Source organism: Pinus tabuliformis, chromosome Q (assembly GCF_031772625.1).
Source record: "Pinus tabuliformis cultivar Carrire ecotype Pingquan chromosome Q, CPIR1, whole genome shotgun sequence".
Classification (NCBI taxonomy): domain Eukaryota; kingdom Viridiplantae; phylum Streptophyta; class Pinopsida; order Pinales; family Pinaceae; genus Pinus; species Pinus tabuliformis.
In genome coordinates, this window is record NC_142296.1 from 1,364,153,334 (window position 1) to 1,364,180,790 (window position 27,457).

The 27,457-nt window shown below is 36.2% G+C and overlaps 1 protein-coding gene across 4 annotated transcripts; it reads left to right on the forward strand.

The window, feature by feature from the left end:
- Positions 1-4,313: 4,313 nt before the first annotated feature.
- On the forward strand, positions 4,314-27,457 carry LOC149224991 (cytochrome P450 734A1-like). 4 transcript variants are annotated; one of them, XM_089386392.1, is made up of 8 exons: positions 4,314-4,505; positions 4,620-4,682; positions 4,783-4,891; positions 24,466-24,712; positions 24,818-25,041; positions 25,262-25,503; positions 25,932-26,322; positions 26,927-27,457. In XM_089386392.1, the coding sequence occupies exons 4-8, from the start codon at positions 24,619-24,621 to the stop codon at positions 27,356-27,358; spliced, it is 1,383 nt and encodes a 460-aa protein (XP_089242518.1). In that variant the 5' UTR covers positions 4,314-4,505; positions 4,620-4,682; positions 4,783-4,891; positions 24,466-24,618; the 3' UTR covers positions 27,359-27,457. The 4 variants fall into 4 exon arrangements, with proteins under 4 accessions (XP_089242518.1, XP_089242519.1, XP_089242517.1 ...); XM_089386393.1 differs by having other exon boundaries at positions 4,314-4,480; XM_089386391.1 differs by lacking the exons at positions 4,314-4,505; positions 4,620-4,682; positions 4,783-4,891 and having other exon boundaries at positions 24,386-24,712; positions 24,851-25,041.

The window sequence follows — 27,457 nt, forward strand, 5'->3', positions numbered from 1 at the left end:
TTCATTAGTGGTTAGAACCTCAATCAGCGATTGCCTATCTTTTTGGTTCGAGCAAGATCAAGAGTATGGTTTGCTTCCCTTGTGTATCCTCTGAGGCATTTTGAGGAACATAAATGCTTGTGTTTTCCAACAGTTAGTTTCGGATGTGAGTCTTACCTACATTAGAATTCATGCCTTCTTTTCAGAAATAGACCCCTAATGCCCCAAGCCAACCTCGTGAACTTGTTTTACGCTTGAGATTGGAATGTCTTCCCTTGTTTCCTTTTTCGATGGAGCTTCATAGGATGGCCAGTGTGGTTGCGGAGTTTTCATTGTCCTAGATCGAGGGTTTTCCTATCATTTCTTTTAGTTCGACCAAGTTGGTTCTAATTGCAGGGAAAAATTGTTGGCATTATGGGGTGCTCTCGTTGTGCTCCTTGGTTAGACATTGAGGAAGTTGACATCTATGGAGACTCCCAGATTGTCATCAATTGTGCCAAGGGAGTTTCTTCCTTTTGTACTCCTCATCTTCACCATTGGATGTTTCTTATTTGCGATCTGAAGATGTCCTTCAAGAGAATTTCCTTCTCACATATTTTCCATGAGAAAAAGTCATGGCATACCTCATGTCCAAGCAAGTATGCTCTTTGGCTCCTAGATATGTTCAATATAAGTTGTTGATTGATGATTCTGTGAGCCATGTTGGGTTTTTCTCCCTTTGACTGGGGGAGTCTGAGTTTGTTGTTTTTTTTTGCCTTTTCCTATATGACTATATTATGTAGTCTGTTGAGTTGTTTATCAACGTTACCTACAGGGGTCCTCTATTTTGTCTCAATTAGGTTGTTATGTTGTTTTTCTATTGTTGTATCTTAACTATAATCATGGGGAAGCCTCTGATCCCTAGTATATCTATGCAAATTGTGCTAATGTATTGCTTTTTTAATAATAAAAAATTGCACTATGTTGAAAAAAAAAAAAAAAAAACAAAACAAAATTGGTGAATAAGTTCAACTATTTCTCTCTATGGCTAAATGCTAATGTATATCTTTAATAAATAATAATTATAAAAAGAAATATCAAATTGAAAAATAATGTAATTATAGAAAGAAATATCAGATTAAAAAATAATAAAAACCATTTAAAATTCATATATTTAAAATTAAATAATTATCTTATGAAATTTAAAATTACAAGATCTCTATACAATTATAATTAAAATGTTTTATAATTTATAATATTTTAAAATCTGTATCTATATTACTTATCCCAATCCTAAACTTAAAATAGAAAACTACATTAATTATCTTAAAGGTGCAAATCTCTTTATCATCTGCACTATATAATCATAAATCCTTAATCATAAATCCTTATCACCGAAATTAAGAATCTCAATTCCAAAATATAATAAACTATGTAGAGTAGGGAATTCTAAAAGGAATTTATATGACATCTCTATATTGAGGGAGCTTCGTGAGAATAAAAAGGGTTAAGGGTTTACCTTGTTTGACATTAAATATAGTAAAAAACTACCTCTACTATCTAAATCCCTAGTGAATGAAATTTTGATTGTTCCAAGAAAAATATTTCTAAGTTTTTAGCCAAAATCGAAGTGATTATGTTATATTATTCGGCTTGTTTAGTTATCATTTTCTTTTCAAACCTATGAAGTATTTTGAAAAATATTAATAAAGATATGACCATTTTCAATAACCAAAACATTTTTATACTGACGCCCATTTAAAATATCTATGTGATTTGGATTATTAATAGTTAAAAAAAAAAAATTTTAAAGTTAAATATTAATTAATTAAATTAATATAATTATAAATTAAATAGTTGATAAATACTAATAAATATAAAATCATTTTATGATATATTTAATATTTTTTGTAAGTCTAAATGATTTTATTGTTGGGTATATTTTTTGTAAATTTCTTTCTTCTTACACTTAAAAGATTTGTTGGCTACCAGAAAGAAACCAAAACATATGTCAAAATCCTAATACAACAGACATATGAAAAGATTAAGAGGTAAGTATGACTAGGAAGAGCAAGAGGTTAGTATGATTAGGAAACCGATAACACTAAGAAATAACCAATTATCATGACCAAGAAATCATAACCCCAAGAAACAACTTATTATCATCCAAAATTGGAGGAATGAACAAGAGCATGATTCTTAGGTACATTACCAAGCTAAGAGGGTGGGTTGAATGAGCAATGGACATAAGTTCCCATGTGTGTAGACACACTTCCACACAATCTAGTTTTTCCAATCTAACATTACTAAAATTAAAAGAATCATAAAAACTAATTAAATTGTAACTTTATTTTAAATTATTATTATCATTAATTATAAAAGAATTAATATATAATTTAAATATATATACATTTAAAAAACATATGGAGCAAGATTCTTGACTATGGAGATTTACCTCTATTTTAACATGGAGATTTTTAATTTGTAAATAGGCTTTGTTACAATATCATGAGTAAATACCAAGGCTTATCAATACCACATTTCCAAAAAACTATAACTCACTTCACATAGTATTTTAATTTAAATAAAAGAGAAATTAGAAATAAATCTCAATTAGTGATTTTTGTATATTATTAAGAATATTTTAAGATATTTTGTGGAGATTAAATCCCTTCAACCACTTAATAATTATTAATAATTAAATTATAATTTTAGAAATCCTATTTTAAAATATACATATTATAAAACATTATTTGACTTATTCTTTATTATGTAGGTTAATATTAATTTTAAACAATTTAGTATTCCTCAATAACATTTTTATCATCCGGAAAAGATTTATGTAATGCATGTGAAATCACCTTTATGTAATGAATTCGAAAAACAAATATTTTAATGATATAATTTATTTTGTAAAACAATATATTATCATAACTATTTAATATAGGATACTAATATTTGTAAGAAATAGATATAATTTATTTTGTAAAACAATATATTATCATAACTATTTAATATAGGATACTAATATTGGTAAGAAATACCTTTTTAACATTTTACTTTTCGTATGTTATGGTTGAAATATTTGAAAAGAATTTATATTTTCTTTATTATCTTTATTGTAGAAGAAGATATTGCACTGAGTTTATCTATGGTCAAATTTATATTATTTTGAGGTTGATTTAAATTTTTTATCAAGTGTTTATAGTTTAATTCTGTATTTAAATTTATTTTTCTCTCATCTTATTGGTTAACTCCGTTCACATTTTATTTTGTTCACATCTTATCTTATTTTATATTACAGAGTTAATCATAAATGTTTGAATGAAAAAATTGATGTAAAATATTTTCTACTAAACCCACATAGAAGGTTGATGTTTCAACATTGATTAGGGCGGGCAAGTCTATCTAGTTAGTGAGGTTTTCCGGGGTGATATATATCACACCACAATGGAGTTGTCTTTAAAGAGACTTTTTGGAAGCTTTTCCGCTGGGTTTTTCTGGTCAAAATCCGGCAGCGATTTATTGAAATTGCAAGTTTGATAGCTAATTTCTGCACAATCAAAGCGTCCCAGGGGTTTTTCACGATGTCGAATCCAAATATGCAGTTAAAAAACCATTTTAAATAATACAAATCAAGATTTAACCTCAATTTTTTCCGCCAAATTCCGTCACCAAAATCTCCAAAAAAATTATACTAAAGACAACTCCCACCACAATTACGTTATGAACCTCGATGATATCATCCATGTCACTGAGCTATCATTACATACATGCATTTTGTAATGAATATTTATACATTAAAATGAGTAATGTGAGTACCATCACATCGCATTAATTCAGTCAGTAAATTCAGATAGGCTCTCCTTTCAGTTTCACTGAATATAGCGAGTGCCTTCCTCCACGCGCCTTCTCTTTTCCAACTACCACAATTTGCTGATGTCACACGCTCACTGTAACACTTATTGGATCTGTCTTGTGATTAATGCTCCCACTATGCATCGCAGTCCCAAATTTTACGATGGATTCAGATTTAAGTTTCACGTGGTTTCTCGTTGGGGTTGACATACATAACTTGACTTTGGTTTATTATTACCAGTACCTTGTTCCACGCGACACTAGTGTAGAGAAGACCACTGCATGTACTTGCCAGAGGACTTGGTTGGCACGCGATAGATGGTATGATTTACCCCCTCCGAATCTGGGAAAGTCCTATTTCCAAGTAAATGCGGCCTGACATGGAGCTGATATAACAGGCTGCTATTTTTTTTTCACTCTCATCACTGCGCGGCGCGTTATATCGGCCTCATCTCAGACCGCATTTACTATCCAATAGGGATCTGGGGTTGGCGATCCGACGGTTTGGAGAGGTTAAGGTTTAGCCTAGTAATTAACTCCCCACGTTCGACCGACTGAGGAGTCATTTGGAATTGTTGATTTTTTGGCTTCGTTGCTCTGCAACAGAGCTGGTCCTTCGCTGCGTCAAATGGGTTCATGACTGTTTCGACTGTTTTCAATGGAGGTTTGCACCATACCCTCACCTAGTGGTACTCTATCGCACTCGTCCCTTCACCGTTCCAGTGTTTTGTACTGTTTATGGTTGGATTTCGCCTCAGGTTTTCGTCCAGTTTGGTGTTTGATTGATTGCCCCAACTGTTCAGGGATTTTTCACTGGCTTTCTCATCCTGTGGAAGTCAGCCAGAACCGATATCGTCCTCAGGAAGGTGAGAAATCCGGTGTTCATGAAACCGGTTAAGTTTTTATTGTATTATGACAGTTCCAATCTCAGTTAATGGATGGTTTGGGTTTGTTGTTTACAAGCAGACCGCCATCTGTTGGAGTCCCCCAATCTCAGCTACTCTCGTAGCATTCTCGGCGTTCTCCTCTGTTTTTAGTTGATAACTGGTTTAGTTTTCCCATATTGATTCCTCAGGTACTCTCACAGCATTCTCAGCGTTCCCCTCTGTGTTTAGGGTTTTATTTAATATCTTTGGAACTCCATTGGCTTTAGGGTCGGGCCTGTAACTGTCGGCTCGACCCTATTTATAGTTTCAGTCTTCTCTTTTTAATAGAATGAATGAATCTTTACTATGCGTATTGAATTCTGGAATTGAATGGTATATGGTGGCATCCTTTACTGTTTTAAAAAGATTGACTGTAGAATAATAGATGGTAATATCTGGATATTTGGGAATGATTGTCTGCTGTCAGTTACTTTCCCCTTCTCAGTCGATATCTAACCAAAGCTTCGAACTGGTTATCATAGAATTCCATTACCAGTGACGAAGATACAGTCTTCACAGATTTATTTGTTCACAGAATCTCCCCGGAGCACTTCCTCCTCGACACAGTTAATTGAGTCCACTACCGTTAATTGAGTCCACTCCACTACAGTTAGGTACCTTGGGCCTCAAGACTCAGAGTGCAGCCTCAAGTATTATACTTAGTGAACTGTATCCAAGTCTTTTCCATCTTCTCTACTGGTTTGTTTCACCTAGCTCAAGGAGGATATCTGGGTTTGTTTCACCTAGCTCAAGGAGGATATCTGGGTAATCCCCCTTCATTGATTCTTCTTCCCATTTATATATCACTTCCTCTTCCTGAGCCAGTGGATGAGTAGCTATTTCTTTTATTTAACCTGAGCCAGTGGATGAGTAGCTATTTCTTTTATTTAACTCTTTGCTGAGGATACTAACTATTTCTTTCACTTCCTGTCAAAATACTTTTACTCTTATTATTTAAAATATTTCAACTCTTAATTATTCATTAATGAGGTAACAAAATATATCTTGGCCTCTCAGCCTCATTTATTTAACATTCCAAAACTAAAATGAAAAAAACTAATACATTAAAAACTAGAGTAAAAATAAAACTTAATAACCACAGTAACTTGTTCATACAGTTTGAGGTGTTATATTGCCCCTTCTCTTCGAATCAAAATCCACACATCAAATCACTTTGATATGGTTTTACTTCGAAATAAATCGGGTTAGTTTTTCAAATAAAATAAGCAAACTCAGGTAGTGACACACCACATAATGATTTTTTTTCGCATTTTAAATTTACTTATTTGACCGTGTGGGAAAATTTTTAAACTTTACACGTGATGTTTAGTAAATTTCATTAAGCGATTTAAATTTTATTGAGTGATTATTAAGTTTGAATTAAATTTTACTGAGTGATTATTAAGTTTGAATTTGAATTAAGATTCAAATAATTAATTAAAATTTTTAGTTTGGAAAAAATTCGCCAGTATACTTTAAAAATTCATCTATATGTTTCAAAATTTACCAAATCTACATGTAATCATTGCTTTAGCTTACCCTCTCCTATGCTTCTGTCTAAGCTTTGAGGAATATAAACCACAATCCATTAATATTTTTTTAAAGTTTTGGATAAAGAAGGAAGAGCTTTTGATCTCCCCATCCTCCACTTTGATGTCCGGCCTATATCATCTCTATATTTAAAAAAAATCAAAATTTAAGGATAATTACGCTGAATCGAACTAATTGACGAATATTAAAATGCGACAAGTAACTTTAAATGAAAATATCCAAACGTAACATTTGAATTTTAAATAAAATATGTAATGTATTCAATTACTTTTTCCCATATAGGTTATAGTAAGCAAAGATAAGTAATATAAATAATAAATTTAGTCTTAAAATAGTTTTAGAAAAAAATTAATAATGTGATGTTATTAGAAAAATGCAAACTAGCTACTATAAATTTTCTCATCGAATAACAAAAAGATTTTCTCATCGAATAACAAAAAGAGACATTTAAGATTTTCTTATATATAGTATATTAAATTTCGCGAGAATTGGTTTTTTATTGTAATATAAAGCAATATACTGATTTATTTGTTATATATATATATACACACTATTTAGTGTCAATATTATACATAATAAAAAAATATTTAAATAAATTTTTATGTCAAAATTATATCGGGATATTGACCATTTGTTTATTTTAATAAAATATGAATATAGTTCAAGGTATAATGATTATTTAAGAATCAAATATCACTGACATTATCTTTCCCAAAGAAAAATCCAAAAAACAATGTATTGATTATACTATCCCACCTCTCTTTTATTTAAATGATTTTTTAGTCATATAAATATGCCACTAAACATATATTGAGTAATTTAATCATTCATAAATAAATAAATAAAATCCAATAGTTTTTTCACAATTTCATAAGATTTTGTGGCACATTATTATTTTATTTTTCTAGAATTATGAATTATACTTGATTTTGATTTTGATAAGTAATATCTAAACATTAAATTTATAATTAATTATCTTTATCGTTGTCATTTTTGACATTTCTAATTTTATTTATTTATTTATTTTTATTTTTTTTAAATCAAATACATTTCAAAATTTTTATTATTATAAATGTTGTATTTATTTTTTTAATCATTTAAAGCTTAACTTTTGTTTATCTTTTTATTCATCCATAATGTTATATTTTTTCTTTTAGTAAACCTATTAACAAAGGATATAAAGAGAGCATTTACTCTATTTATTGTTTATATATATATCACTTTTAAAAACATTTTCAAGTATTATTAAAAATAATTAAAATCATTATATTTAGTTGTTAATAGGTAATGAAAATAGTTATTTGTAAATTTTAATTAATAGTGTTATTATCATTATTTAGGGAAAATTTTGTTATTTGAAATAACTTATTAATGATTTACATGGTTTCCTTTCATTTATAGAAGATGAATTCTTAGACAATCAAAAAATAATTCTAGGTCTTACTTCAAAATCAAATGTGGTTTCGACTCAATAAAATTTTCAACAAAAACTAATCTCCCTTTTGATTATCATTCATATTATTTTTAATAAAATTATCTTTTCTGGTCCCAACAAAATCAACCTCGCTGCAAATTAAACTAGCCAGTCTAACTCCTACGGGCAGAACCATAAAATTGTGCTGGCAGTTTCCCTTCCGAGTCGGGCCTCACGACTTTGTCCACTCGATCAACAGGCAATAACAAACTGTCTCTAATTTACATCAAAGCATGAAACACGTTCGATGCATCGATTAAGTCAATGTCCAGGCCGCAAACTCCTCATGCCCAACGGTGCAGGTGGCAGCTTCCTTAGCTCGATCCACATTGCTAAACCGAAAAACCGTATAAAGACAAATCCGTATCAAGAACGTCGAACCTTTCACCGGGTCAAGACCCAACCAAAGCCACCACCCCCGACCCAAAAAGGAGAAGCAAGAGTATTAGGATACCCGAAGATTGAATCAGATCGGCCTTGATAGCGTGAATTAAGCTCAGTTTCAGCAACTTTACGTGTTCTTTCTAATTTCCACTCTTTCAGTCGCATTTGCTATACCGTTCTCGTGCACGTGACCTATCTTCCGTCGCTACCAGGAAAGGCTTGTTGATACCGATCTCTCTATCATTCCGCTTTCCTGACCGGAGCTCCTGACCTTCGCCTCCGGCCCTGAACTGAACTAATGGTTTGTGCGCCTCCGGCCGAGAACGTCTGTAGCATAGGATGCCCTGTGTCACGCCCCCAAGTCTACGGTTAATTTTTTTCCGTGCCCGGCGGGGTGCGGCACCACCGAACATTCACTTTTTAACAAGTTCCCGTTTATGGACTACGCCTTAACCAACATAACCAGTTTTAAAACCGATATAAACAAGCCTTTACTTATAATCATAACCTTTAATCTTCATAAATTCACATAGCCATTCATAACATCATTATATGCAATTCAAACCGAAAGACAATTGCAACAATAATATAGAACGGGAGGGGCAACTCCCGGTAAGAGTCTGCCCGATATAATTTTATAAGAAAACTTGGTTACAACAAGTGTGCCTGGCAATAATCCGCGGCCAACACTTAGTTAATTACAATAGCGACAAGATCGCCATTTACAACAGCCCGATACCAAATACACTCGGTAGGCACGAGCTCGCCCGAGCTACCAAACTCCACCATGTTATTTTCTGCACCCACTGTTCTACCGTGACCTGTTTCGACCTCCGAACTGATCTCGGCTTGGCTGCGCAATTATTCACCAAATGCGCACGAGTAATGCGCACTTGCCTTCTCTTGTTCCTAGAGCGAACACCAAGAGAGCAAGTGCGTTGTTGATTGATCGATTGCTTGATGATGAATGAGCTGCCTTGCGCCATCTTTATATAGCCTTCCAACTCGTCCATTCGAGGGGCGTTAGCTTCTCAAGCCGACCCCAAACATATGCGATGAAGCCCCAAATTTAACTTATGGGCAGGTCGGCCCTTGCCTAAAGGCAAGGTCGACCTTCGCCCTTATAAACTCGCATCCCTTCGCATTTTATTTTACATGTGTTTCGTGAGTGCTCCATGAGCTCGTCGCATTAGCTCACAAGACTGTCGCCCAGCTCGCACCTTCGCTGTTCTGTCCGCCCGTCCTGCGCTACATTGCCAACTCGCTGTTCGCACCCGTTCCGCTGTCGTGTCCTGTCCGCCCGCCGTGTGGATGGACGCCCGCCCGGGTCGTCCTCCCCTCGTTCGCGTCCGCACGCCCAACTGTCCACACCTTCGTTTGAACCAACCTGCGGTCACACTTCCGCCCACCAGCTCGTGGTCGTGTCCCGGTTGTCAGCTCGCCCTTCGGGTGTGGTTCGCCCTTGGGTCGCCCGCCCGTTTGGTGCGGGTCGCCCTCGGGTCGAGTCACCGTGTCAGCTCGCCCGAGCTTCCTGCTGTGACTTTGCTATCGGTTCGGGTCGCTGTGCCCAGCTCACGTTCGCTGCAACTCGCCTGTGCCCGCCTCCGTTTGCCGAACCCGCAGCTCGCCCGAACCTGTGATCTTGTCTGCCGCACACGGGTAGCGCGCCCGGGGCACCCGCCCGTCGTGCACGGGTCGCCCGCGGGTCGCCCACCCGGGTCGCCTGCCCGTCGTGCACGGGTCGCCCACGAGTTGTCCACCCGGGTCGCCCGTCGGGTGAAGGCGCGCCCCTGCCCAGAATGCCAGGGCGTTACACTCTCCTCCACCTGAAGACGTTGTCGTCCCGACAACATTCCGCCTTAGTGATTTCTCTACCAAGACATCTCCATGAGCTAACTGCCCATGTATACCAAGTGTCACACATCCAACCATGTGCCAACACTCAACTTCACTGTTCCATGCCCAGGTCCATGGAAACCCCATCTTTCTGCAGCATGTTATGTCCACCATACCTGCTCATCCAAGTTGAGGGCTCACTGCCATGAGCAGCTTAACAATGAGCCCCATCTTCTTTGTCATCTAAGAAGATGTGGAGCGAGAAGAGCCTGGGGGCTCTCCCTCACTAATCAGTTCGATCCATCTATCAGGATCCTCAACCTCCATCCTTTGTAGATATGCTTCCCGATCTTCCTTCTGGATGTTCGGCCTCACATATAGCTCATCATCGTCATCATCGTCCTCCACCAACTCTAGCCTTCTCGATAAGTCTGAGATGCTATCTGAGTGTTCGGATGACCACAGATTGTTCTGCAATCTTTGCTTCCATCGTAGACAACCTCTTGTCTACCTTTACCTTGTCCTCCATCTGCATTCCTCCTAACTTACGATCGGGTTTTGTTACACCAATGGTTGGAACACCAATGGGCACATCTTCCCTTCCATCGTAAATGAAGAGCTTCCTCAAATGTGGCACAACCATAGCTTCAAACTGTTTCATAAACTCCATCCCCAATACTGCCTCATAGTCATCAATCCGCACTATGGTGAAATCCACCTTTCCGGTCCATTCACCAAGTGTAGTGTCCACCTTATCGGCCATACCAAGGATTGCCATCGGAGGAGAATTCACCGTCTTCATTTGTGCCTTCACAGGTACAAATTTCAGCCCAAGTCTCCTTGCGGTATCTTCACTCATGAAGTTATGTGAAGCCCCACTATCGACCATAGTGAGTACATCAGCTCCACCGATCTTCATTTGAACATACTCTAACCGGTTCCTTTCTGGATCCCTCCTAGAAGGTACTTCCGTAGTAGCAGCTGCACCAAGTATCTGCATCATTCCTACAGAAGCATTGTCATCCTCCTCGGCAGGTTGTGTAACTGCATTCAACTTTGGTTTAGATGGGCAATTCTTCACCGTGTGTGGTCCCTCACATAACCAACACTTTAAAGGCTTCTTCATCTTTGCACCATCATCTGTTTTCGGAGTATCCTCCTTCTTCTTTTCCTTCGGTTTGTCGGGCTTCTTTCTTTCATTGGAAGCCTCATCATAGTGGTCCACCAGCTTGTCAACCGCAGCAAAAGCCTCCTCAAGTGTTCTAATCTTCTGTCTCTTCACCTCGTTGCGGGCCCAAGGTTTCAACCCAATAATAAAGTTGAACACTTTGTCTTTTTCCGCCATGTCGGGAAGTTCCAAGGCTGCACTTGAAAACTCTCGCTGATATGCTTGCAAGCTTCCGGTTTGTTTGATGAACTTGATCTTTGTCCTTGCTTCCCATGTTTCATCCTGGGGACTGAAATGGGTTTGCAAAGCTTTCTTCATATCGTCCCACGAAGTGATGTCATCAGCATTACCATTGATAATCTGATCTACCTTCCTTCGCCACCACATCTTGGCATCATTTGTCAGGAATTGAGCAGCTACCTTGACTTGTGTCTCCCCATCGGGTAGACTTAACCGTTCCAAGTACTGCTCCATGTCCCACAAGAAGTTACCAAGTGTTTTTGCACTCCTTGTACCGTCATAAGATTCCGGCTCTTTGACCTTTACATGAGGTACTCCTCCACCTGAGTTATACCTCACGGCCCTCTTCAATACCGCAATCTCGTCCTTGGCTTGATCAAGACTCTTATTTACCTTGTCAAGAGTCCCTTTCAAGTTTGTGATTTCTGCAAGGCCTTGATCTCTCGATTCTTCGACCTCTTTGACTCTTCCTTCCAATTGTGTACACAGAAGATCTGTGTATTCAAATTGTGTCTTGAGCTCTTCGTGTTGAGTACGGAGTTCCAGCAGTTCTTCTCTGACCTTCAAGATTGCTTCTCGTTCTTTAGTAAGAGAGTCCACATCTTGATTCCAAGAAGACTCCAAAGCCTCTATCTTTTCAATCACCTTTCCCATGAACTCAAGATGAGGATCCTTCACGGGATCCTTCATTGTATGGCTAGACCCGGCTTGAGAGTTAGCGGCCATCTTCTTTTGCGACCTTGTTTCGACCATTCATCGGCTTCCCCAAGTCACCTGTAAGAACCGTGCCAACTGTCAACCTTCAAGTGTGTGAGCAACCCTGCTCACCAGCTCTAGACCGAGCTCTGATACCACCTGTCACGCCCCCAAGTCTACGGTTAATTTTTTTCCGTGCCCGGCGGGGTGCGGCACCACCGAACGTTCACTTTTTAACAAGTTCCCGTTTATGGACTACGCCTTAACCAACATAACCAGTTTTAAAACCGATATAAACAAGCCTTTACTTATAATCATAACCTTTAATCTTCATAAATTCACATAGCCATTCATAACATCATTATATGCAATTCAAACCGAAAGACAATTGCAACAATAATATAGAACGGGAGGGGCAACTCCCGGTAAGAGTCTGCCCGATATAATTTTATAAGAAAACTCGGTTACAACAAGTGTGCCCGGCAATAATCCGCGGCCAACACTTAGATAATTACAACAGCGGCAAGATTGCCGTTTACAACAGCCCGATACCAAAATACACCCGGTAGGCACGAGCTCGCCCGAGCTACCAAACTCCACCGTGTTATTTTCTGCACCAACTGTTCTACCGTGACCTGTTTCGACCTCCGAACTGATCTCGGCTTGACTGCGCAATTATTCACCAAATGCGCACGAGTAATGCGCACTTGCCTTCTCTTGTTCCTAGAGCGAACACCAAGAGAGCAAGTGCGTTGTTGATTGATCGATTGCTTGATGATGAATGAGCTGCCTTGTGCCATCTTTATATAGCTTTCCAACTCGTCCATTCGAGGGGCGTTAGCTTCTCAAGCCGACCCCAAACATATGCGATGAAGCCCCAAATTTAACTTATGGGCAGGTCGGCCCTTGCCCTTGCCCAAAGGCAAGGTCGACCTTCGCCCTTATAAACTCGCATCCCTTCGCATTTAATTTTACATGTGTTTCGTGAGTGCTCCATAAGCTCGTCGCATTAGCTCACAAGACTGTCGCCCAGCTTGCACCTTCGCTGTTCTGTCCGCCCGTCCTGCGCTACATTACCAACTCGCTGTTTGCACCCGTTCCACTGTCGTGTCCTGTCCGCCCGCCGTGTGGATGGACGCCCGCCCGGGTCGTCCTCCCTTCGTTCGCGTCCGCACGCCCAACTGTCCACACCTTCGTTTGAACCAACCTACGGTCACACTTCCGCCCACCAGCTCGTGGTCGTGTCCCGGATGTCAGCTCGCCCTTCGGGTGTGGTTCGCCCTTGGGTCGCCCGCCCGTTTGGTGCGGGTCGCCCTTGGGTCGAGTCACCGTTTCAGCTCGCCCGAGCTTCCTGCTGTGACTTCGCTACCGGTTCGGGTCGCTGTGCCCAGCTCACGTTTGCTGCAACTCGCCTGTGCCTGCCTTCGTTTGCCGAACCCGCAGCTCGCCCGAACCTGTGATCTTGTCTGCCGCACACGGGTAGCGCGCCCGGGGCAACCGCCCGTCGTGCACGGGTCGCCCGTGGGTCGCCTGCCCGTCGTGCACGGGTCGCCCACGAGTTGTCCCCCCGGGTCGCCCGTCGGGTGAAGGTGCGCCCCTGTCCAGAATGCCAGGGCATTACACCCTGCCTCCGTCCGTGCTCCATTCTCTTTCTACGGGTACTCTTCCTTCGTGCCTACTCCATTGTGCGTGCTCCATTCTCTTTATACGCGAACTGGTATTTCCGTCGTCCATGCTACAGTGCGCGCTCCAGTAACTCCTACATCCAAGGAGCTAGTCACGAAAGCGAGTCTTCGATGCTTGGATCTTTCTCCTCACATTCCAGTTCTCACACAGAGAGCTTCTCCACTCCTATTCAATCGAGGAACGGAAGCTGGGTCTAGCTTGCTGACTTAGAGATCAGGGGAGCCAACCCTCCATCCGGTCGAAACTATTGCTTGTGGGTTCAGCTTGTTTTACAGCTTCAAACCATTCCTTCGAGCCCTCATAAAAGCAAATACGAAAAGGGATTAACGAAAATAGATTACCCTTTATAAAAACGAGTACCATTCTCTCGTTCCATATTCGCGAAAGAGGGAAGAGACAACTCGATCCCACATTAATGGTTGAGCGAGGAGATCTTCACAAAGCAGAGAGACTGAAGCTCCTTTCTTGAAACGAACTACTATTACTGCGCTTGCCCTATCGCTTGGTCCTCTCCCCGAGAAGACCTGCGCTTGCTTTCTCGAGACACGGAAATAGAGCTCGGTGCCAAGAGGTACTGAAAAGACGATAAGATCTTCCCTACTGCGAGTTGGGCTGCTCCTTCTCAAAGAGGTAGTTTTGCTCTCAACCAACTTCCTTCAGATCCATCTTCCCCAAAGAAGGCAGTTACAAATAGATACTCCCTAAAAGACAAGACCAGGAGATACGACCTAAAGTCTTCTTCTTGAAACGGGATGGAAATTCCATATCTCAAAAGACCTAAGCTCCTACTCGAGCCCATACCTGGAGTCGTGAACAAAATACAGTCACTGATCCTTGTGAAAAAAAAGCTACTATGAATTTCACAACCTATGACACAGAACTGGAAGTAGGCAATCCCGGCAACAGGTACTTAAAACTAGAAGAGCTCGTCCTCTCCTCTCCTTATCAGTCGAGCCCCCTAAAGGGTCCTGTTAGTCGAGCCTGCTTACGCATCCTAATCATTTGCTAAGAAACTACTGAATAATATTCATTTGATTTCTACCCTACTCTCTTTTTTCGGTAGTTTTACTACTAATTTGCTATGAAACTCCGAATGCATAATGACATATATAATATAACGTATCTTACCGATTGAAACGTCCGCCCTCCTTCCTCTCCTTTTAGTCGAGCCATCTTGCGATTCCTCATAGTGCGGCCCCTTATCTATTTTGGCATTGGATGCATGGGCTCATGATCCCCCTAGGCCAATTCAGAGTGGGTTAGCATCAGATTCAGGTGGACGCTGATACCACGGGAGGACAGATTATGTTGGATCTCCCATAGAGGGGAGAGGAGCACTTTATATTCAGATGTCCTCGTTACTATGAGATACGTGGTTGGTTTCACTTCCTTTTAGGGAGTCTAATAACTCCCTCTCCACCTTTTTCCGATATCCAGACCAACGATGCCTAGCGTTATACTTGGGAGAGGCACTCAAGCTCAGAACTCACATTCTCTGGACCCCACGCGACCTGGTTTGCTAGAGTCTGGTCTTCAGTTGAGAGAGTGCAGACCCTCCTCTTGTGACGCATCATTAGATGCAAGTAGAGAATCCCTCAGCCCATCATTCTTGCAGAGTTTGGTGCCCGACCACTCCGGCTTGAGAAGATAAGCCAAAAATACTCAACTAGTAGCCAGGGGCATTACACACTACCTTGGTTTCTATTTACTTGCACGAACTTGTAGAGGGAGGAGATTTGTAGCCCTATCCCTGGAATCATGTAGTGAGTTAGGAGGGTATCCCTTAGAAGCCAAGGATGCCATGGGTAGGATCGTTGGATCGTTGGATGGGAATTGGAATGGGAATGGAACATGGGAATCGGGATTGGGATGGGTTGATGGATGAGCTCTCACCTTAGACCTTGGATAATCGGCATGCTTACCATATCTCTCTAACCTTAGCCCTTACCACCTCGTAGAACCGAAACTATCACTACCTCCCTGCCATATGCCGTAGATGAGGTCCTTACCTTAGGAGCCATGGGTGGATGGGATGGATCATCGCCTTACCCTCTTATATTAGCCGGAACCCTACGATGATGGATGGAGTTACTTACCAACCTATTCATGACACCAGGAAGATCAGTAGGGGACCAGTATATATTTCAATCCCTTTATACCGTCATCCTATATATATAGAGTCACAACAACCCTAGAAGCTAGGAAAGAATCCAGTAGCAAGTATGGCATCATCTATTCAACCTTTATCCATTGCCTTATGAAGTGGGTACAACGTATTCACTTATGGAGGGAAGAGCCTTAGACATTACTTACCTTTCTCTTTCAGCACCAGATTGAAAGGAATGAATTATTGAATGACGAGGCCAGGGACGCAAAAAACCCGAGGTAACAAAGCTCAATCCCCGAAGGAGGCAAGCAAGATTCAAAGTGAAAGGTCGGGCTTGCTGGTTGAACCGAGGGAGGGGAAACAAAGGAGGTAGGCAAATAGAGAACATTGAGGACGGGCTCCTCTCTCTCTTACCGCTAGGAAGGGTCAGGGGATCCTTTATAGCCAAGGAAAAGTTACTAGCCTATCTCTTGAAACTATTGAATGAAGTGGGGCTATTGAAGTTAAGGTGGAGACCGTTTATCGACCGCGAACATCCAGGGCGGATAAGGCACAGGAGACTGGCTAAGTAAGGCTACAAACTACAACCTCCAAACTTACAGGGCATGGCAGACAGACAAGGGACAGGGCAAAGGCTAAGGCGGATAGGGGACAGGGCACAACGAATCAAACCCCTTAGGCCAGCTCTACTCTGGGTTAATAAGCTCCCCCCTTAGCTTAGGCCAGCTCTCTTGGTTATGAAGCTCTTACTAGTAATATTGTTAACCGGTTATACTCTCAGCAATATATATTAGATATTTTTAAGCAATAGAATAAATAGTTGGAAGCTTAGGGGTGACTCTTCATACTCGAGAACAGAGTAGAGTAGATCTTAAGCAATGGCCATAAGAGTTACGAACCTCTTAGGCTAAGCGTTACAAAGCTCTTAGAATGCATATTGAAAATAGTCTCACCTCCTCCTTAGGCCGTAGTCGCAAATGGCACAACACTCCTTCATGCCACAACAGGGAATTTACGACATACACTGTTGTGTCTTTCACGAGTTTTCTCCAATTGCCCTACGCCCAAATCAACGACACAATGGTGAGCTTAAGTCGATTGTAGATTCTCCAAATATTCGGGAATCCGACGGACATGGGCGCGGTCAAAAAATTGACCGCGCCCATGTCTATTGGATTCCCGAATATTCGGGGAATCTGCAATTGACTTAAGGATGGCCACGACACAACGATACTAAATGTGCTCACTTCTCGTATCTCATATGCACGTTGCTAGTTGCACTCTACAAAGTCAAAGGGGATCTTAAATTTAGACGTCTAACCATTATCGATTATGTTTTTTGACTTGAAAGTTATGGAAATTCTGATTATATTTTGAAAAAATGTCGTAGGGATTTTTGTAAATCTAAGTAAAAGTTGTCAAACTTCATTATTTTAGGTGTTCTAGAGATTTTTGATGGCGCTGAATCTATTTCAGCTATCAAAAACATGATTCAAACACTGCATCTACAAGATTTTTTGAAATTGTTTTACCTGGATTCCGGCCACTTTTGACTGTCTCGACAATTCCACCGCCACAACTCCTTAAATTTATATAAATTTTAAATGAATTTTGACCTGTAATAATAGTTTTATTTAAAAAATTAGATTATTTATCTGAGTTAGTAATATATTTTTTATTTTACTTTTACTTATTTTTAATATCATCAATAAAACAATTATCATATTATTACATAAATCAATTATATAAAAAGAAAATATAGACAAGGGATAAAGAGATATTGTTTTTCTCTATTAAATATTATTTGATAATATATATATATATAAAATACTATTTAATAAAATATTTGAGGAGAGGATGATATATATATATATATAAAATACTATTTAATAAAATATTTGAGGAGAGGATGATTATTAATGTTATCAGAAAGTTGATATGTACATAAGAATTGTATTTGACTATTTCTTTTATTAATTTGCAATTTGTTGTATAACAATATTATCCATAAGAAGCAATATGAATGTTATTAGATGATTTTTGTAAATCTAAGTAAAAGTTGTCAAACTTCATTATTTTAGGTGTTCTAGAGATTTTTGATGGCGCTGAATCTATTTCAGCTATCAAAAACATGATTCAAACACTGCATCTACAAGATTTTTTGAAATTGTTTTACCTGGATTCCGGCCACTTTTGACTGTCCCGACAATTCCACCGCCACAACTCCTTAAATTTATATAAATTTTAAATGAATTTTGACCTGTAATAATAGTTTTATTTAAAAAATTAGATTATTTATCTGAGTTAGTAATATATTTTTTATTTTACTTTTACTTATTTTTAATATCATCAATAAAACAATTATCATATTATTACATAAATCAATTATATAAAAAGAAAATATAGACAAGGGATAAAGAGATATTGTTTTTCTCTATTAAATATTATTTGATAATATATATATATATATATATATATATATATATAAAATACTATTTAATAAAATATTTGAGGAGAGGATGATATATATATATATAAAATACTATTTAATAAAATATTTGAGGAGAGGATGATTATTAATGTTATCAGAAAGTTGATATGTACATAAGAATTGTATTTGACTATTTCTTTTATTAATTTGCAATTTGTTGTATAACAATATTATCCATAAGAAGCAATATGAATGTTATTAGATGTGTTGTAATTTCAATTTGTAACACAGTTTTTGTTTTTTTGGTTGTTGGTTTTTTTTTTTCAATTAATTTCTAAATTTATTTCCGCCAATAATTATGTCCACCAATATACATACTATTGGATTTGTCTTTGTTAACCTATGTTGCTTTGGATCAATACACATACTATTAGATTTGTCTTCGTTAACTTATGTTGCTTTGGATCAATATACATACTATTGGATTTGTCTTTGTTAACTTATGTTGTTTTGGATCTTGAATACATCATTCATGTGTTATAATTATGATTTTCAATTTTTGTTTTCTATCTTTTTTATATAGAAAAAGTTAATTTTAAAAAGTGAAAAATGGTTTAGATGAGTATATTAATAAATTTTGGCATAATTTCATTGAGCCCATAAAATATGCCAAAATTAATTAATATACTCATCTAAATCATTTTTCGCTTTTTATTGAGCCTCCAAATTCTACAACCCAATTTTAAAATAAAAATAAAAAATAAAAGCTATGTTCTAAATAGAAAAATAATGTAGACTATAATTAAAAAAATGAATAGAAGTAAAAAAATGTATAAGATGTTTAAATTTTATGCTTTAAAAAAATATTTCACTCGAAAATTTAAATGAACTATTTGAAAATTTATCTTAACTAATTGTTGATATCAACTTCATATATATCTATATGTAGAAAAAAACTTGTTAAAATAAAACATTCTAATTTTCCATAAAATGTCAAAATGTATATGTGATACAAAATATTTTAATATAAATGACTTATATATTATGTATCATTTAAAAAAAAATGTATATATCATAAAAAGATTTAAGTTTTTACGATTAAAATCTCTATTTGGTCATATATATAATTTATTTAGCATTCAAAAATACAATTTATTAAACAATGAAAAATAACACATTGTATTTTGCATTGTAAAAAAATTTGCACTCTAAGAAATTTGATCATTATCGGTTCATGTTACAACTATACTTAAGATGAATCTATGTGGATCTATGCTAGTGTTAATTCCATATTGATCAAGGGTCAAAAGTGATTAAGATAATGTTACATCCGTACTTAAGATGAATCTATGTGGATCTATGCTAGTGTTAATTCCATATCGATCAAGAGTCAAAATGATCAAATATCTTAAGATACAAACCTTTTTTTAATGTGTAAAACTTCAACGATTGATTCACTCGGTAATTGGTAGATGCAAAATTAATATGAATTTATACTGTTTTTTAATAATATTATTTATATTATATATAAATTTAATATCTCTATATATATGAAAATAATTTTATTTTTATTTATACAATTTTTTAAATTTAACTTTTTAATGTGTTATTTATAGCAAAGATGGTATGTACATATATAGAGATTATTGTAAATGTTAAATATTTACATATGTTTATTATCTAAATTTGAAAATAAAGTTTTGAAATTTAATATAATTAACGTTATTATTATTTAAATTTATTTTAATGTAATATGTATATTATGATTTTTTTAGTATGTGCTTGAATGTTATTAATGTATTTTTTGCTTGATTTTATTTACAGTATCATTCAACATGATTGTTTTAAAAGTTCCTCTCTATTCATCGGTAATCTTCCATTCATATGTATGCAGGAGGTTTGTTGAAAAAAATAAAGATTTTTCATACAAACATTTACAAATAATAGATTAAAATGAACAAATATAATATTAAAATTTATAAAAAAATCATCCACAAATGTAAAACATGATTAATATCTTTCCAAGTTCAAACTATCTGAAAACCAACAACTAAAACTCTCATGCTAACTACCAAATTATAAATATTTATGCCATGATTAACTAATGAAACACAATATCCACACGATAATAACATTCATTTGAATACTAATCGTGAGAGCTTCCAAATTACATTCAGTCTGATCATGTCCGTTAAGAATAATGAATTGAAATTTTACTAATATGACATGTCACCTCTTTTTTTAGCTAACTATGTAATGACCGTAAATAAATTAAACAGCTGCAGCTATTGTAAAGACTAAGAATAATTTTAAAGAGCTATTGTAAAGACTGTAAATGATTTTTTTTTAAATCAATATGAACCTGTTCTAAAATTACACAAAATTTACTCTGAATAGCATAAGAAATTTTCATGAACCTGCTCTGAAATTTAACAATAAATTTCATATATCAAATTGAATGATTTGATGAGAAGTACCTACCTGATTTCCTGCGAATGAAGAGACTTCAGATTTGCTTCAGCTTTCGCTCCCGTTACCAAAAGACTGAAACCACCCAGCCAAATTGAGCAGAACCTCGCTTACTCAGTCCAGTAAGCTTCTCAGCTGAAGCAGACTGTTCCCCCGTGCCCAGAAACCTCAGAACAAGCAAGGCTCAATCGTTCCTCATGAACTCTGTGTAGCAATTTTCCTCCTCTTTTTTCTCCCCTCAAAATTGTTCCCTACTCCTTATATGTTGTTTCTTGGCAGTGGTCGCTCCCTCCACCTGCAACCCACCGCTTCACCTTCTCGTGACACCTTTCTCATGTCACGTGATATAAATATTCCGTTTCACCTTCTCATGACACCCTTCCCATGTCACGTGATATATATATATATATATATTTCTTTTTCAAAGGTATATTGATTTTTGATTTAATATTCTTTTGTTTGTTTTTAATATAATACTTTATCTTTAATTTATTTTTATTATTTCGTTTTCATGAACTCTGTAGCAATTTTCCTCCTCTTTTTTCTCCCCTCAAAATTGTTCCCTCCTCCTTATCTGTTGTTTCTTGGCAGTGGTCGCTCCCTCCACCTGCAACCCACCGCTTCACCTTCTCGTGACACCTTTCTCATGTCAAGTGATATAAATATTCTGGTTCACCTTCTCATGACACCCTTCTCATGTCACGTGATATATATATATATATATATATATATATATATATATCTTTTTTTAAAGGTATATTGATTTTTGATTTAATATTATTTTGTTTGTTTTTAATATAATACTTTATCTTTAATTTATTTTTATTATTTTATTAACTAATTAATATAATTTATTTTTATTTATTTTATAGATAGGTCGTTACAAACTATGAGTTAAAGTTCGAGTTAATGTTTTCACACAAATATTAGGAATGTAATAGTAAAAAGATCCACTAGCATTTTATTAAATGGATAATGGATAGATTTTTATTGGTTATATATATATATATATATATATATATATATATATATATATATTTTAGTTAATTTTAGGTTAATGTTTTCACATAATATATATACTATCATTCTAATATTAAAGTAATATAATCACATTTTATTATATGATAATTTGCCATCATACATAATATGATACAAAAGATAATTATTTATTTATTTGGTATGAAATTATAAAAATTTTGAAGTAATTTTCTAGATAGTTAATTGGATAAACCATCAATCACCCATGAATACAAAGGAATCAGAAAAAAATCATAATTGGTAACAAGTTACAATTAACAAAAATATCAAATAAAATTACAATTATCAAATAACTTTACATCTAACTATAAACCGCTTGAATTAACCCTTAAAACAACATATTTAGAAAATAATCATATTCAAAACATTAACTATTTTCTTTCATTCTGAAAACATAATTTTATAAAAAGAAACAACTCACCTTATACTTATTCATATCACTCTATCTTCCTTACTCATATTTTTTCATTCTCTAAATGTTTCCAATCCATCACAACTCATATAAAAATACAAAACTCATATAAAAATACAAGATAAACAACTCACCTTATACCTATTCATATCAAATTCTATCTTCCTTAATCATATTTTTCTATTCTCTAAATTTTTCCAATCCACAACAACTCATATAAAAATACAAGAGAGGAAAAACCCAAAAAAAACAAAAGGAAAAAAAGTGAAATATATTACTAAGAGATTTAAGAAAGCACACACCTACAGAGCATTGTGATTCTCTTCCTTTCGCATTACGATCACGGAAGTCGTAGCAAATGCAAGTGGAGAGATTACCCATTTATTCTTGCATCAAAGCAAGTGACAGAGGAGGGTGCCAGGTTTGAGGGCATCGTTATGGACCTGGCTAATTGTGTAGGGTTGACATCTTTTTATAAGAAAATGTGCCTGGTATAATTATTTTAAATATTAAGCATTATGGATTAATTTAATAATTAGTTCAGTTTTTCGCAGGGTTCATATTACTCTATTTTCATTTAATCAATTAGATATAAAAATATTAAATTATATATTAAGTCACTAATGTTTTTTCATATTATCTATTAAATATTATTTTATTTTCATCTTATTTATCAGATAAAAAATATTAAATTAATAATACAAATATTAAACACGATACACTAAATCAATAGTTTATTGCGAACCTTTTATATTTTCCATCGCTTTATTTTCATCTACTTAACACTAAATCAATAATAAATTCAATACAGTGCTTAATATTTACCATACAATTATGAGATTCAGCTCCCCTCCGCATCCTCATGATTAGCCTCACTGTTGGCGACAACCGCGATTGTAACTCTCTGAACTGCTTGTCACTTTGGCTTTTTTTTAATTTACTCGTTCAGTTAAAACACGATCAATCGCGGGCCAGCACATGCACTTCTATTATAAATAGATAAGGTCTTTCATGTATGATTTCAAAGATCAATGGAGGGCGCACTCTCAACCAGAATATTCTAAATTTCAGGAAGTGGATTTGCTTTATCGTGATTGCAACAACACAGAGTAGACAGCATTGCCAATCATTTATGCAGATTGTGCATTTCATGGCTGTCGATGGGACGATGTCCATTACAACACTGTTAGCTCTTCATGCCGTCCTTGCTTCTGCCCCAATTCTTATAGGTGGTTCCTCTTACTGAAGTTATCGATGACAGGATTATGATGGGTTGTGATTTGCTCTTTTCAACAAAGTGGAGAGAGACAAGCCCCACTTGTCATCAGGATATGCACTTCCTTCCACAACTTGCATTAGGTTTAGGTTTTAGATAAAGCATAATTTATCTAAAACCAATGGGATAAATACATATCATTAAATTTACATATATATTTTGGGTTGTTTATGTCATTTTGAAATGTAAGCCAGGTAATTGGAAGTATTGGAAATAATAGGAACATTGTTGTTGAGTTGATTACTTTATTGTGTGTTTTGAGGTTAGTTTTGTGGAAGTAGGTGAAGGTTTTTAAATTGATTGGTGATTCTAAAATAATAACCTTCTGATTCAATGGAAATATGGATCTTAGAATTCTTAAGTTGGAATTATGGAAAAGAAAGATCTGGCAACTACAACAAAAATTTGATAATCTTCATGAAATCCTCAACTATCATAAGGAGCATAATGTTCTAACAGACTTGCTCTCAAAAGAAGCTTTATTTTTGGATGTTGCCATTTGTATTTGTTTCAAAACCCTGCAATAGTGTTTTATCATTAGTATTTTCCTTTAATTTCTTTAATCTTTCTTTTCTAATGAGAAATTAGTCCTTTTTCTTTAATATGCGAAATTGAAACATATATTAGATATTAAAATCAAATATCTATTAAAAAACCAATTAATCTACTATACAACCAAAATTATACTTTATCAAAATGTATTTTTCCAAAAAATCTACACTTTCATATTATATTATTATAAATAACTCTTTTATTTAAAACTTCTCATTAATCTAATAATTAAAAATTCAATTTTTTAATTATATTAAAATATACATTAAAAACAAATAGATTAGTATAATCTTGACATGTAAAATATATATACACATACCAAACTTACTGCTCTGAAAACTCAAAGTTGTATTTTGTCTCAGCTTCATTAGGTCTCAATATGGATTGGCTTATTTGGGTTCAGGTAGCCTTATGTGTGTGTTCAGCAAGTTTTTTGCTGAGAATTGCAACGGTCATATGGTGGAAACCTGCGCAACTGCAGAGGTTCTTTAAATCCCAAGGAATCACAGGACCTCCGTACAGGATTCTCTATGGAAATACTCCTGATCTGGGACGGATGATGGCTCATGCAAAGTCCACAAACATGCCTCTGTCACATGACATAGTAGCTCGAGTTCTTCCTCATTATGATAAGTGGACTAAAATCTATGGTATTCTCTTCTCTTGATGCTTTGCTTTTCATAATTTCAATGCATTCACTATCCCTGTTCTTCAGGTTATTCTTTAATTGGTGAGAGATTACATGTGACATATAGGTGAGGATATTGTTTACTGGCATGGTCCTAAAGCCAGGTTGAATGTTCGCAACCTTGAGCTTATCAAGGAGATACTGTCCAATAAGCTTGGGCATTATGAATCACCTCCTTTGGATCCATTTTCTAACAAGGTGGCTAGACAAGGACTTGTGGGCTTGAACGGCGAGAAATGGGCACAGCACAGAAGAATCATCGCTCCTGCTTTTCATCTGGATCTTTTGAAGGTAAAAACATGGAATTTTCCAGAGAGGGATTGATCATTTTCTTTTAATAATGTTGAATCCCTGCACATAAATAATAGAGCACAGGTTTGTTATGAAGGAATGACAGAATTAGGCTGTTCAAGATGAGAACTGTAGTGTTACATATGCTATTCAGAATTATAAATGGTCTGTAAAAGGTACGTACTTTGGACCAGCACTAATAGGATTATTACCGAAGCAGGCCATGGTTCCAACATTTGTGAATTGTACCACCACTATGTTGGAGCAGTGGAGCAAATTGGTGTTCTCTGGTGAAAAGGAAGTTGATGTGCTCCCAGAGTTCCGCAAACTTACAGCAGATGTTATTTCTCGCACAGCATTTGGCAGCAATTATGAAGAGGGAAAGCACATCTTCAATCTGCAATCCCAACAAATGGTTCTTACTGACGAATTACGTTATACCTTTTATATTCCAGGTTTCAGGTGAGAAATTCAAGTTTTAATGGCATCACGCTTTTTCATTCTCAATAGAATAGAATAAAAGGTACTTGAATATGATCTTTTCAGTTCATAGTGGTCTGAAAGCTTTTGAATACTTTTTGTCCCAGGAATATGGGATTTACTGCTACATTTATATATCGTTTCTTTTCAATCTCCACTCCCTATAAGAATTTTACAGTGTTCTGTTTCTTTAACAATGTTCTTCTGTAATTTTGGTTCTTGATTAGCATGAGTTTTACTTTTGAAGACGTGATGTGTTGTATTGGCTTTGTATGACTTTTTCTGAATATTGTTGTTGGAATTGTAATAGGGTATGTTCTTTGTCTTCAACATAGGTGTACCGTGATTTAGAAACTTTTCTAATATCTGGCTTTGTCTTTTGTAACTCGTGGGACTGGCCTTCTTAACAGATTCGTGCCTACGAGAAAGAACAGGCGACTTTGGAAGTTAGACAAAGAGATCAGAAGAGCTGTGATGCAGGTCATTGAAGGCAGGGAAAAAATTTCTGCCATAGAAAAGTCAGGCAGCTACGGTAATGATCTGCTAGGTCTAATGATGTCTACCAAAAAGCAGCAGGCGGGGAGCAACCTGCAAGATGTAAGCATGACGAAAGAGGAAATCCTTGCAGAATGCAAGACTATTTACTTTGCAGGACATGAAACTATATCAAACCTGCTGACATGGGCCATAATATTATTGGGAATGAATCAAGATTGGCAAGAACGAGGACGCAAAGAGGTGTTGCAAGTATTTGGAAAAGATGTTTATACAGATGCAGATAGCCTGAATCACCTTAAGATTGTAATGGCTGCTTCTGAAAAACCTTTTATCTCTCAGTAAATTTCAAAAGACTTATTATTTTTATATGGGTTAAATTATGAAATGGAAATCTAGAATCTCCATAGGGTGAAAAGAAAAAATAAATAAGAGATTTCTTTTAGGATTACAAAATATTTTAAGAGATTTTTGTTAGCATTATAGAACCTGGAGAGAAGTGGTGGTGTCTAAAGATAAGATTATTGTGTTCTTAGTGGCCACGGAGACAAATTATCAAAGTATTTTGGCTTATAAATAAATTACATTGGAGAATAATACTATGGCTTGTCATATTATCGCTAAAACTATGGCTAGTCATAAACCTGGAGCCTGAAAATAACTGGTTGGTAATTTGAAAATAGCTGGTTGGTAACTTGACATGGTGAAATTTACCTAAATCACCCCCAACAATTTCAATTTAAAATCTAAACAAAGTTGCTTCACAGAGCAGTATGAATCTAAACGAAATTGCTTCACAGAGCAGTATGTAAATCATAGAAAATCTATGTTACAGTGTGCATGGTTTTGACTGTACATTTTATAGATATTCTTCATCCTCTTCTGAAGCAGAAATTGTGGTCATTTGCAGGTGGGAATGATTCTAAATGAGGCCCTGAGACTTTATCCACCAGCAGTGGGTATGCTACGTCAAGCGGTAAAGTCAGTGAAACTTGGAAGGCTTTCAATTCCCGCAGGCACCCAACTTATACTTCCAATTCTCGTAACGCACCATGATCCAGCTTTATGGGGAAATGATGCAAATGAGTTTAACCCAGGGCGATTTAGTGAGGGAATCGCCAAGGCTGCCAGGCATCCCTTCGCGTTCCTGCCCTTTGGATCTGGTCCAAGAATTTGCGTGGGTCAGAACCTTGCACTGATGGAAGCAAAAGTGGTATTGGCCATGGTTCTGCAACGATTTTCTTTTGTCACTTCCCCATCTTATGCCCATGCACCTGCCGTTACATTCACCTTGCAGCCGCTACATGGAGCCGAGGTGATCCTCGACAGTTTGAATTTTTAATAAGCCTTTCGGGAACAGAGCTGAATAAAATGGAATTGCTTAAAGGCCTGTCATGTATTTATGTATTCAAATAAATTGAGCATGTCATGTATTTTCTAA